The sequence below is a fragment of the Electrophorus electricus genome, chromosome 3, assembly GCF_013358815.1.
Source record: "Electrophorus electricus isolate fEleEle1 chromosome 3, fEleEle1.pri, whole genome shotgun sequence".
Taxonomy (NCBI): Eukaryota; Metazoa; Chordata; class Actinopteri; order Gymnotiformes; family Gymnotidae; genus Electrophorus; species Electrophorus electricus.
In genome coordinates, this window is record NC_049537.1 from 14,165,217 (window position 1) to 14,177,500 (window position 12,284).

Here is a 12,284-nt window from a genome sequence, read left to right on the forward strand (position 1 = left end):
TGTTATATACTGTGCCCTTCACCACTGTGCGTTTATCTTCAGTGTTGTCATTGTTGCAGTCCCTGTCACTCCACTCATTTCCCTCCCACAATGAGAAAATATTCATGATGGACTTTTCCAGGCCCCTTCCTGTGCATGAGCATGTGACCTTTTGAACAGCTTAATCCCTCTGGAAGAGCCTTGTCTTTTGAAAAATGGTGGGACGTGGAGGAATGGAATTCTATAGTGTAGTGGTCGTCACGTTTGCCTCACATGTGAAAGGTCCCTGGTTCAATACTAGGTGGAAACATTTGTCTGGGGTAGCCTTAGCTCAGTGGTTAAGAAACTCAGGTTGTAATTGGAAGGTTGCCAGGTCAGGTCCCCACACCACCAAGTTACCACTATTGGGCCCCTGAGCAAGACACCTAACCCTCAAGTTATATTTAGTCAACAATTGTAAGTCACTTTGGACAAAAGCATCAGCTAAATGTAATGTATGATGTGGCTCTTCTCTTTTCCTCAGTGCACACCAACTTCTGGCTGCGAGATGGACTGTGATGCCCATGAGGTAAGGCTGCTCTGAAGCTGCTGCAGAGATCCAGCACCATGTCCTGAGCTACACTTCACCAATAGCCATAGTAGAAGGGTCCATATGTCATGAAAAGAAACAGCACGATAACACTGGGCAATATTTACACTGCTTAGAGATTTAAAGCCATTCAAAGTATAATTTAGAATGTGCTGTTATTTGGTTTAAATAATTGGATATTTCAATGTCTGTTTTTCTGAGCAGGACTTGCTGTGTTATCTGATCGACGATGGCGGCTTTCTCATCATGTCCAATCAGATTAACGACTGGAGCAAGGTGAGGAGGCAACTAATTTAATCCAGTGGAGATTTACAAAATGCATTCTCAGAGGTTTAGACATCTGGCCTCAGACAGTTCAAATGCACAGAAAAGCTGCTTGAGGTCCTAGTGCACGTTTGTGTGTGTGTGTGTTCTCTTTCTTCTCCATAGATTGGAATGTTCTTCAGTGAGGTAGACTCTGCCCTGATGTATGCACTCTACAACAACTCTTTCTACCAGCGCAAGCTGACGTTCGATTACCAGTCTGTGTGTGCCCCTATCCATTCCAGCAATACGGGGGCAGCCCCTCGAGGAGTCTTTGTGGTAAGTTCATGCACCTGGGCCAACTAGTGTCTTGGGGTGTGGACAGATATACAAGAAAGGCACTGTGTGTGCTCCTCGATGGTTTTACTCTCTAAAATCTTTTTTGTCTTCCAGCCAACAATCGCAGACTTCCTAAACATGGCGTGGTGGACATCAACAGCTGCCTGGTAAGAGAGCTCCTTCCCTCAGGCACAGCATTGGCAGACAGCAGCATACCCACATTAACAGACTTAAGAGTCCCTATATCAGATTTGCATACTATGATGCACTATAATAATGTTACAGGTGGTATTTCTGTTCTGCCTTGGAGAACAGTTTATTCATCTGACCTGTCCTGTGACAAGTTAACTTTATTACATTTCATCTTTGTGTTTTTATTATATGTTGAACATGTTTCTAGACTTATTATATTTTAGCACAGAATGTGGAGTATGACTAATGTGAGTGCAATATGCATCATTGCCAATTCTACAAGTTCTGTGCTCCCTGTCAAAGTAGCTGTTTGCAAATCAAACTGGGCCATTTGCTTAAATGCACAGTCCTTGCACATTTGTGCCTAGAATTAACACAGATATATTTTACTGCAATACCATACCATGATTGCTATGCAGAAGCCTTGTATTTATATATGTGACAAACTCAAAACGTTGCAGCGTTCACTTGATTTTTTCCTGCAGGTCCCTCTTTCAGCAGATGCTTTACGGGTTTGCCTACCACAGCTGGTTCACTACAGGTATATGCAGTAGATGGCAAGTACTATGCAACAGAGTCATAAAGGCCCTTCCCTCTCCTGTAGCTGCACAGTTCTAGGCTTACAGCATTTCAAGTCCAAGACCTTGGTCAGGCACGATGTCTGTATACAGTCCAGATACAGCACCATACAAGAGTTTTAGACACCCGAAGAAATGACATCTAAATCCGCTGATCAGAGCCACGTTTATTAGTTCCAGAAGGAAAGGCAGACCAATTCTTCGCTCCTTTTTTTCCTTTCCTCTAAGTGATGCAGCAATACTTTGGTGATCCTTATGGTAGCACTCTGCTCACCATCTGTACGGCTTAATTGTGTTTCAGTGTATTTGAGGACTTTATCATGCCGAAAGTGTTTTGCTAGTCAAACCTTTGGGAACGAAAGCTGGGACCAATAAACTGTTGGAAAATAGACATAAAGTTTTTATCTTACTAATGTTTATCTGCATTAATGTTTAATTGTATTAGTGTTTGTGTGTTTTATGAAGTGTTTTACATGCAGATAAATATTTACTGTCCAGATAAACAGTTTTTCATTTCTTAGGTGGCCTAAAACTTTTGGGCTGGGCAGAGAACTCTATATATTTATAGAAAAAATGTGTGTTATATGTTGCTTTATATATATATATATATATATATATATATATATATATATATATATTACTACATATTATATAAAAATGTCTAAACTGTTGTCTGCTGTATTTTCTTAGATGAAATCGAAGCATCAGACATCTCGGAGTCCAAAGAGGCCAGTTGCGTTAGACAACAGACACAGTTCTACTTTGGTAATGTCAGCAGTGCCTACAGCATAGTGCAGGACTGTGAAAACTGCTCCAGGTCAGTGGCTCTCATCCATTTTCAAAAACTAAAATAAATGGTGACTTACTACATGTTCAGTTAACACAATCAAGATATGTACCATGTAGAAAAAAAGAACATCTAAAGTAATATAAATGAAAATGTATGTATGGCTGTTTTAGAAACCCAAAGGAAACAAGCAAAAGTTCAGTTGCAGCTTTGTTGCGGCTCTGAAATATTAACGTGCTCATTTAGTCCCAGGACATAACAAGCTTCATGTGAAAAACATATTTTATTAGCTGCAGCATTTCTATTTTTCTCTACTTGAAATGTCTGATCGCTGTGTTCGGTTAATATAGTGTTTAAATGTTAAAGGAGCAATAAGTCATAATGTGATTCTTCTTCAGGGAATATACTGACACTTAGTGGCCTGCATGTTTCAGAGATTCTGTAATAAATCAATTTTAAACACGGTTGCCTCCATGTGGGGGGAACCTGCTCTATGGAGCATTAAGTGTTTCATTTGAGGACTACAACGCAATTTGATTCTTCATCTCATGTCAGCTGCACTTTACAGAAATAAATTCATAACTTTCAGCTACGGTTTGGTGATAAAAATGGTGTATTGCGCCTTTCAATCAGTGATGGGGACATATCATTTATTAATGCATATTTATTCAGCTTATGAAACCTTGTTTTAGGTGTGATACACTGAAAGAATAGCCTATAATTCTTTTCATTTTACCGGTATATGTTGTGATCATAAAACAGAAAAGATGTGTTCTGTTGTGGTGGTGGCAGGGACACTGACCTTGTGACTTTGTCATTTGTAATTTGAATGCGATTATTTCCACAGAGTCATCCATGCCAAGAGAATCAATAACACCAACTTGCTGTTTGTGGTGGCTGAGAAGCTACCCTGCAGTACATGCGATGTCGAGAAACTCTTTCAGGAGGAGTTGGAATGTATCCTTCCACAAATGAAGTTCGCTTGTCTAACTTTTAAATATAAAAATATAAATATAAAAATATTTAAACATCTTTTTTCTTTCTTTTCTTTCATAAAATTAACAAAAAATGAGTTCCTGTTCGTTCAGTTCACATCTATAACTGAGATCAGCATATGTGAGTGAGGTGGCAGCAGTTTCTGCTTCCTGCGTAATTAACTCTGTAATGACTCTACATCCACTCCACTCCGGGGTTTCTGTTTCCCACTCCCTGCTTGCTCCCAACTTTTCCTGTGTAAGGAACTCTGTAATCACTCCACTCCATTCCAGGGTTTCTGTTTCCCACTACCTGATCACTCAATTACGAGAGATGATCTGCTTTGTGGCCTCTCCTTAGCAAACTTCATCATCACAAAAATAATACTTGTATGTTTTTTTCCAGTGACTACATTGAAAATAGTGCTTAACATCTGCTGGCATGTGCTTAAGAAACCTGTTAAACAGAGTATTTACAAAGGCTACATGCACTTGCATTATGAGCCAATGTCAAATAAGGTTTCAAGGAGATGGATATCACTCCAGGAAGTCACTTCTCACTCCATGCCACCCACATACTCTGGCTGAGATATACAATAAACAACATGAAAATGTCTTTAACTTACATTTGTCAGTCATTCAAGAGGACCCATGTCTGAATATGCCACAACCGCGGTACAGAAAAGGACCCTCCACCTGTTTTGATTACAATATTGCAGTATGTATACAAGCACACATACAAACAAACGCACAAAAAACACATACATTTGCAGTCCATCTGTAGATTTTGAATATAATAAAACTGTTCCTTTAAAGGTAAAAATGATAGTTCAACATCAGCAGTGCTTTTGAATACACACTAAAAACCTACAATGGTCTTCCCCCTTTCTCTTTTGCAGGAGAACACTACAGACTGTGGACGAGGACACTCCTTCCGCCCGTCCATCCGCACTTTACTCCTCCTCCAGCTCCTCCTCCTCTCTCTAGTGGCCCACCCTCACATTTTGCCTTTCTCCCTTTAACTTCTTCATCTGCCCATCTCCCTCGCCTCGCCTAATTCTGCATTTCTCCTTTATCTCCCCTCGCTCTAGTCATAGGTGTTAATGGGACTTCCTGCTGCCCTTAAACGGAAGCCCGACACACTGCTTCATCCACTTAGCTTCACAGGTTGTTGCTTAGTGACCGTTGCAGAAGTTTATTGTCTCCTGCCAATCAGCAGCCTTTGTAAAAGGAGCTAGACATCTCCTTAAAGAAGACGAAGCTGAGGATGTCACTGACAACAAAAAAAAAGTCTACCGTTGCATGGAGCGGAGGACACGGAGGGAGAACAGATCACCCTCTAGGACCAACTGAAACAGAGGCAGTGCAGAGAAGAATGGAATGTTCCGTTGCTGTGCAACCTGCCAGAACGAATGGAGGATTACATTTTGTCAGATTCTGCCTTTACGGTTCAAGTCATCCTCCTCATCCTCATCCTCATCTTCATCCCTTTAGAGGCCCCTGAGCTCTGTTTCATGGGTTTACCGCTTGCCTAATTTGACATGGGGCTAAAGAACCTTCTGCCATTCTCTAGTAATTGGTAATAAGATCACAGAACTTTAATCAAAAAAAAAGGTAACAACCTGTGAGTATTTAAAGCATAACCTCCATGTGCTAGGACATTACGAGAGAGGGAACATGATAGAAGTTACTTATTAAAAGTATAATTTGTTTATTTATGCACTATATCTACTTCTTGCCAAAATGAGATAGACTTGTTGCGTGGTCTTATTTTTCTAGCCAAATTAGGACGAGGAGAATAATAAGGGAAATGACTCACCCAGTAGAACAGCAAGTCCAGTTAGGAAGAATCAGGGACCTCCTGTGGAGACCAGGCCTGTAATTCAGTTTGCTTCATTCGCTCTTCTGTCACCTAGTCATAAGCACTTCATTAGGCACATCTTCCTGTTTAACTGGTCTACACAAATAGAGGATCTGAAGGATCTATTGTTTTAATCATATAAAGACCTTCCATTTAGGTGGTGTCTTTAACTAGCTGGTGTTTACAGACGAATTGGAATATGGCCCATCTGGGCTCCGGTATCTCCCCTCTCCATCCTCCATAGATGTGTCTTGTGTGTACATGGAGGCCATATTTATACACTTGGCAAGTTTGTCGCAGTCTATTTCACAGTACTTTACAACCATTAGCTCTTTTGTTAACTGACTGATCTGCAATCTATCCGTCAGTGAAGATTAATGCGATGAAAATATCACTAATCATTTAATGTATGCCTTGTCATTTGGAAAATGCACATTTATTTGTTGATTTAATTTCATCAGAATACTCATACATCAATTTTCCGTTTTGCAATGAAAACATCACTGTAATGTATACATTCATATCTTCATATCACAATGACACTTTGGGACCCAACTCATATCTTTTTTTCCTCCGTTTATTGTGCCTTGATTTACTTTTCTGTTTGAAAGTATTGGCTACTGATTTGCAGTTTCATTATATAGTAATTTCTTCACTCTTTGTAGGGTTTCTCTACCTAGCCTTTTACTGGCCATTAGGGATATTTCTTAAAGATACTCCAGACTGGCTGTAGGGCTACAATATCTTATTGGAGACTTTGATCTGAAGATAAAATTAGAGTAGTTCACACAAAAAGACCTAAGTAACCTATGAAGATACATTAGTTCATATAGTTTTGAGTTTTTGCCATAGCCTTCAGATCAGACGAGAAGTAAAGAACTTTTTTTCTGGGGACCTTCTGTAAATAATGGAAGCCTAATTCTTTGTTGCCCCCAAAGTAAGCTCCTTGAGATAGTTTAAAGTATCTTCTAAATCTAGTCGGTATATGAGGAATTAACATGTATCTTGAGCTTACTGCAGGTCTGGTGTCTGCTTCAACTTCCCAGAGGTAACCAGTATTACTGTTGATGAAGCTTACAGTCTCCACTTACAATGTGCTATCTCGCATTGGAGCTGCTCTTTATGGTCACCATCCATCATAAGCTTCTATAGTGTGCTTACAGGTCATGAACTTCATTCTTTTTTTCTTTCTTTTTCTCTCTCTCTCTGTCTCTCTCTCTCTCTCTCTCTCTCTCTCTCTCTCTCTCTCTCTCTGTGTGTGTGTGTGTGCGTGTGCACCTGTGAATGTGTTTTCTGCAATGCAGCAAATGATGCAGTGTTTGCTCTAATCAGGTGTTAGAGTGGAAAATAGATGTTTTTATTGAAGTATCCTGAATGTGTCGTCATTGTCAATAAGAAGAGGTAATGTGTCTCGTTTTGCAGGTGTGAAAATAATGTTTCACGTGTTGTCTCCAAATCAGTTCACAAGACCTTCTGCTTTTCTGTTTTGTTTTGTTCGTGTTTCCATCTTTTCATCCATTTTATTTTCATTCCTTTCATCTCCCTCTCTCTGGGTTTCTTTTCGTCCTTTCTACCATCACACCCTCCATTGTTAGAAAATTAGTGTTTTAAAAATAACCGATCTGAGGATTTTCAGAGTTTAAAGTGTCCAGCATGGGAGGACATGGAATGTATACACTTGAGGGACAGTGTACACTGCCTGGAGTTCGGTTTACCCAGCACGGTGTGTCAATAGCGATGTAATACGTAGTCATCTCAGCAGTGTCCTGAGGTAACTCCGAGGTGTCAACCTTGCGCTTTTTTGTCGCTGATGCTAATACTATATGCTTTCATTTGGATTTTTTTCTCATTCACATCACAGTTGGCACATTTTTAAAACATGAGAACTGCCTCACCACAGAGAACGGCCGAGACAGAGGTTAATTCGTTTATCTAATAGCTAACCCATTGCAGCGTGCATTATCACTAACGGGTGAGCACGCAAACAGAACAGAACCCAACTGTCGTAGCCTTCCCGCTATCAATATGCTCGAAACCTGTGGCCTTTATGCCGCACTTCATTACTGGATTCATACCGTACTCAGACCTATTGACTACTGTATCTTAAACCTAGCAAGCACATCTCTCGAATATATGAGCAAATGCGCAAGTAGAGACATTTCATTACATAAGCCAAGGACACCATTTCCTACTTTCGCCCATTTGCTGAATAAAGAAAACAGCGCAAGTGTCCATACCGTTGTGAGCAGTGATCACCCTGTCTTGTCAAAATCTGTTACCCAACAAAATCATACCTCATTCTGCTTCTTAAATGATGTGCAATTTTTTTTATTTCATGTTGGAAGGAACATGGTACTCTAACAAGTCTAGAAGAGTATATGCCTTATCCTGTCTTGTAAATCACGTCCAAAATTTTGTCTCTCGTTTCTTTTTAGAAGAGAATGTTTAGCCCATTCGTACTAACATTTGGAAAGGCAGAGTGACAGACGATAACATACTTTGGCAAGACGTTGAATTTAAAACCATGAGTGTGTCTGTCACCATTCTGAGTGCACTGGGACTAAAGTCCTTGTTCTTTCAATTGTTCAATTTTTTCGCCAAAAATGTATTTTAAAAAGAAGAATAAAAGATTACGTAGCTTGGGGAGGTTGGGACGGGTTGGCTTTATTTGGAGTTCCTCCTCCAACTCTTCCCCTTCCTTATAGCAACAACAGAGTAGGCACGTTTCCTCGGGAGAGACACGTGTGTGTGTGTGTGCGTGTGTGTGTGATTCTGTAGTCCTTAGTCTGGTGCTCCGTGACAAATGTGTGGAAAAAATAATAAATAAACAAAATAAGTCCGTAAAAGGTGAAATTGAATTTCGCATTAAGTGACAATAAAAAATAAAGATTTAAGTAAAATAGGAATACAGTACTACTGAATATCATCTTGAGTTTGAGGTGTGATATCAAAGTGGGAGTTTTAGTTTGTTGGATTGTGTGTGAAGAGCGAATTGCTCCAATTCTTTGGACACTGGGTCTATGTTGCTCCATTCTTTTGTACAGAAGTAACAAAAAAAATATGAGGGAAACATTTGTAAAATATTGTGTCTGTGACTCCTTGTAAAATATTTTCAAATTGTTTATTACAGAGAATCAGTTATTAAATAATGTTCATATTTTTCACTTCATTTCAGTGTGTAGTGATCATTTTTTTGGAAAAATAGGTTCCATGTTCTAAGACATGCATAGTATTATTTGAGTGATTCACATCTATATCACATACATCATTACATACATTTTACTGAAAGTACAGAACTGATGAAACACCAATGTTGTGGAATAGAGAGTGATAAATATTCAGTTCACACTGCAAGTTGTTCAATTGTCTAACTTGGTGCAGGTTAGAATGGCCTAAGCAAAAACAAAACTGGCCAGACATTGTTACAATTTGGACTTCAACTGCCAGCTTTGTCAGATTTTGTGAACTAATATATGGGTCCAAAAAAGGTCCCATGAAAATCTATTCTTTACATGGTGATTATAGTTGATCAAAAGACTTTGCTATAGAAAATGTAGTCCTGCATATCCTAACACAAGGACTATAAACTGAATGGAATAAATTTAGTATGAGAAAAAAAAAAAAAACAACAACAACAATGTAATTCAAAAGGGCTACAATTATTACACGGTCCAAATATTTAAGCTGTGAGTGTATCATGCGTTGTTTAGACTATGACAGTGTTTTCAGGAACTCCAGGATGGATTTGTGCCAAGTCTCCGGGTCATCAAGGTAACAAGCATGACCTGCTCCCTTCATTACCACCACTTTGTGATTGGCCAGGCTACTCAGGTTCCTTAGTGACACTTCCCCTAACTGGCTGTCCTGATCTCCGTAGACAATAAGTGTCGGAACCTTTGAAGAAACAGAATAATTCCTCTTATGCAAGACCATGACAGTTCTATTCTAGAAATACATTTACCTAACACTTTTATGATTGAATACAATTGAGGGTTTAGGGCCTTACTCAGGTACCCAACAGTGGTATCTTGGCAGTAGTGGGGCTTGAACTGGCAACCTTCTGATTACAAGACAATCACCTTAACCACTGAGCCACCACTGTCCCCACTCTACTAAAAATATATTTACTAGAATGAAGTACATTAACTATAAATAAATCTACATGGGCTCGTGTTCTTGATATGCTACCAGTGGAAGCTCAACATATTGTGAAATCTGTTTCATGAATAATGCTGAGTATTACTGGGAACTACCCAACTAAGGTACTACAAAGATGCAATGCCTAAAATTTGCCTATTATTTTAAATTTCAAATTTATGGCATAGCTAATGCATCAACATGATAACCTATATATGCTGCTTGTGCAACAAAAACTAAACGTTGCAGTTTTGTTTTATTTTTGAATTTTAATTACACATTATTGACATAAATTACAAACTGGTTACATAAAAACACAAACTTTGCTCGTCATTAAATAAAACTACTGACACTGCTCCACACAGATTTATGCTACAAATATGAATTCGTTCGCAGTACATATTCATCTCGTTTATATAGTGCTCTGCATCCCTTCATAAACACCCTCGCACAGAAGCAGTTCACTGACCTTCACGGTATTGTACTGCTCCGCCTGGAACTTGTCCGTGCAGATTGGTGCTACGGGAATGTAGGCCTTCACGAGCTGCGTGTGCTGGAAGAGGAACGGCAGCGAGTACATGCCGCTGAGAGAGGGACTAATCACCACTGCGGGCACCATCTTCAAGGCTTCACACACCTGCCTCAAAAACTCACCGGGGGCCAGGTGTCCCACAGGAGCAGGGGCCTCCGCGGCTTTAGACTGACCCAGGCCTTGAGGAATAAAACACTAAGATAACGGTGAATGCTCACTTTTTACTTTCATATATTAAATCTGTCTTGGCGTCATTTTTCCGTTTTCTGCCGCGGGAAATCATAGGAGCTAATGCAATGCCACAGCATTTACCTACCTAGCTATATAGCTAAATGAATAAAAGGCAGGTATTGCCAACTGTCCCAACTTTTTTTGTGCACGCGCTCCTTTAAACATGTTAGTAAAGGTTTGCATGAGCGACATCGCATTCATTTAAAGTTTAAAGATGTGATCAATACGACTGATTAAGATGAACATTAACATACTGATGCCCGAGGACAAACATACTTAAGGAATTGTAAAGTGCAGTCGCTGAAATGTGGTTTTCCCTTCCCCAACTCTCGCCAGAGAGCAGTTTGTAAAAAATCAGATAGGGACATTAACAGGTACCTTTTAAGAATTGTCACATGATATTTCTAAGTTACAGACCATTAAGCTGGCTCAAAGAAAAGGACGGACAGAAAAACTACCAAGCACTGCTGCTAAGAAACAGTCCGATTTACCTGGTAAATCTACAGCGACCGCACGATAACCCGCTGCAGCTAGAGTCTGCAGAGTCGCGATGTTCAGCCAGTTCTCTGAAGAGAAACGGATCCCATGCAGGAGCAACACGCTCAGCTGCACTTCTCCTGACGAGGGGGTAGCCTGTCGGTAGAAGAGCGGGTTGTGTCCGCATATCTCCACACTCACTGTCCCCTCCGACATTTGAACCGTTGACATCCTGTTAGTATCCTGTGAATTATGTTCAGACTTGATTCGTTATAAAGTGCACGACTTGAGCTCTGAACTGTTAGCTAGCAAACCTAACCTATCTAGTCTGCGTACTATAGAGCAAAGTTCAGGCTAGCCGATTTTGTTCTGAATTTGACAAAAGTAAGCCTCAATTTGAAAACAACAACCAGTTCTTCTGAAAAAGTGATATATCAAAATATCCGAATGCTCTGCAAACCTTGCAAGAATATACAAATTACACTACTAGCGATATACTACGCAAGACGAAAAGAGTTCAAAGCGAGCACTTGGATCCCGGAAGATTTTGCCCAGAAATGCAAGCAGTCAGGACTAGTGGTTTGTAGAAAAACTACACCCTGGAATGTTGTACTGTGAAGATTTGTATTGTAAAGATATGCGTAAACGGTCTATTTTGTTAATATAAGATATAATTTAACAAGTCTAAGCAGGAACGTAAAGAGCATCATGCTGGTAAATTACGCTTCGCCCTCATCGCGGAGTTTTCAAATAAAGTCTAAAAAAAAAAAAAAAAAAAAACTAATTAATTTACGGCGTTAGAGGTTTAAGATTATAACGGAAATCGGTGCCATATATTTATCTTTCTAGTATCCGTAGTCAAGCCCACAAATCAGACGGGGGTTTTCCTTTCTGTTTTCCGTTATATCAGAAGTAGCGCCCAGCGCCATCCAACGCATGTCCCTGTGGTAATCCAAAGAGCATACGCCACTCGCCTCTTCAATCTGCTACTACGCGGAATCAAAGTCTCCAATTCGCGCCCAAGCACCAACCAAAAACGTAGTCTGATCCATAAAAGCATGAGCGTGTTTTTGTTTTTCCTAACTGTGGCGTCCTGGATTGGCGCTTTTCAAGGTAAGGTTACTTGGTGTTCTGTAATTAGCCTGTCTAATGAACTTAAAATTTGTTTACGTGCTGTATTTTTTCTTTTTTTCTCTCTTTTTTTGAAAATATGGTTTACATACATTTTAAACAAGCAGAATATTCTGATAACCTGACATGAACAAAGTGCTACTATTGCATTCAACTGCTTGTGCAGCGTTTTTGGATTTTATTTTTGAAAAATAATCAAGTATGTAGTTACAGTATGACTAGTCTAGAAATGTA

General features: G+C 39.7%; 3 protein-coding genes across 10 annotated transcripts in view; 2 read left to right on the forward strand and 1 right to left on the reverse strand.

Annotated features, from left to right (window-relative positions):
- cacna2d2a (calcium channel, voltage-dependent, alpha 2/delta subunit 2a) overlaps window positions 1-9,168 on the forward strand; it is a 144,656-nt gene extending 135,488 nt beyond the window's left edge. For all 8 annotated transcript variants that reach the window (XM_027000624.2, XM_027000625.2, XM_027000626.2 and 5 more), the window contains 9 exons: window positions 503-547; window positions 773-844; window positions 998-1,150; window positions 1,265-1,317; window positions 1,828-1,883; window positions 2,611-2,737; window positions 3,555-3,664; window positions 4,317-4,399; window positions 4,581-9,168. In XM_027000624.2, the coding sequence (XP_026856425.1) occupies window positions 503-547; window positions 773-844; window positions 998-1,150; window positions 1,265-1,317; window positions 1,828-1,883; window positions 2,611-2,737; window positions 3,555-3,664; window positions 4,317-4,399; window positions 4,581-4,703 (822 nt within the window). In that variant the 3' untranslated portion in view covers window positions 4,704-9,168. The remainder of the gene's footprint in view (window positions 1-502; window positions 548-772; window positions 845-997; window positions 1,151-1,264; window positions 1,318-1,827; window positions 1,884-2,610; window positions 2,738-3,554; window positions 3,665-4,316; window positions 4,400-4,580) is intronic.
- Window positions 8,652-11,474, reverse strand: abhd14b (abhydrolase domain containing 14B). Its single transcript, XM_027000632.2, has 3 exons — window positions 10,934-11,474; window positions 10,149-10,390; window positions 8,652-9,436 (listed from the first exon to the last, which is right to left on the reverse strand). The coding sequence occupies exons 1-3, from the start codon at window positions 11,148-11,150 to the stop codon at window positions 9,254-9,256; spliced, it is 642 nt and encodes a 213-aa protein (XP_026856433.1). The 5' UTR covers window positions 11,151-11,474; the 3' UTR covers window positions 8,652-9,253.
- A 383-nt stretch (window positions 11,475-11,857) lies between these two features.
- Window positions 11,858-12,284, forward strand: part of mst1 (macrophage stimulating 1) — a 10,642-nt gene continuing 10,215 nt past the window's right edge. Inside the window, exon 1 of the mRNA XM_027000677.2 lies at window positions 11,858-12,032. Coding sequence (XP_026856478.2) covers window positions 11,978-12,032 — 55 coding nt within the window. The 5' untranslated portion in view covers window positions 11,858-11,977. The remainder of the gene's footprint in view (window positions 12,033-12,284) is intronic.

What these genes read in the sequence shown, in the direction of transcription:
- abhd14b (XM_027000632.2), bottom strand. Translation starts at nt 11,150, where the DNA reads ATGTCAACGGTTCAAATGTCGGAGGGGACAGTGAGTGTGGAGATATGC. An exon ending in GGTCGCTGTAGATTTACCAG is followed by an intron (nt 10,391 to 10,933) that starts GTAAATCGGACT and finishes TTATTCCTCAAG; the next exon opens with GCCTGGGTCAGTCTAAAGCC. An exon ending in AGCAGTACAATACCGTGAAG is followed by an intron (nt 9,437 to 10,148) that starts GTCAGTGAACTG and finishes GTTTCTTCAAAG; the next exon opens with GTTCCGACACTTATTGTCTA.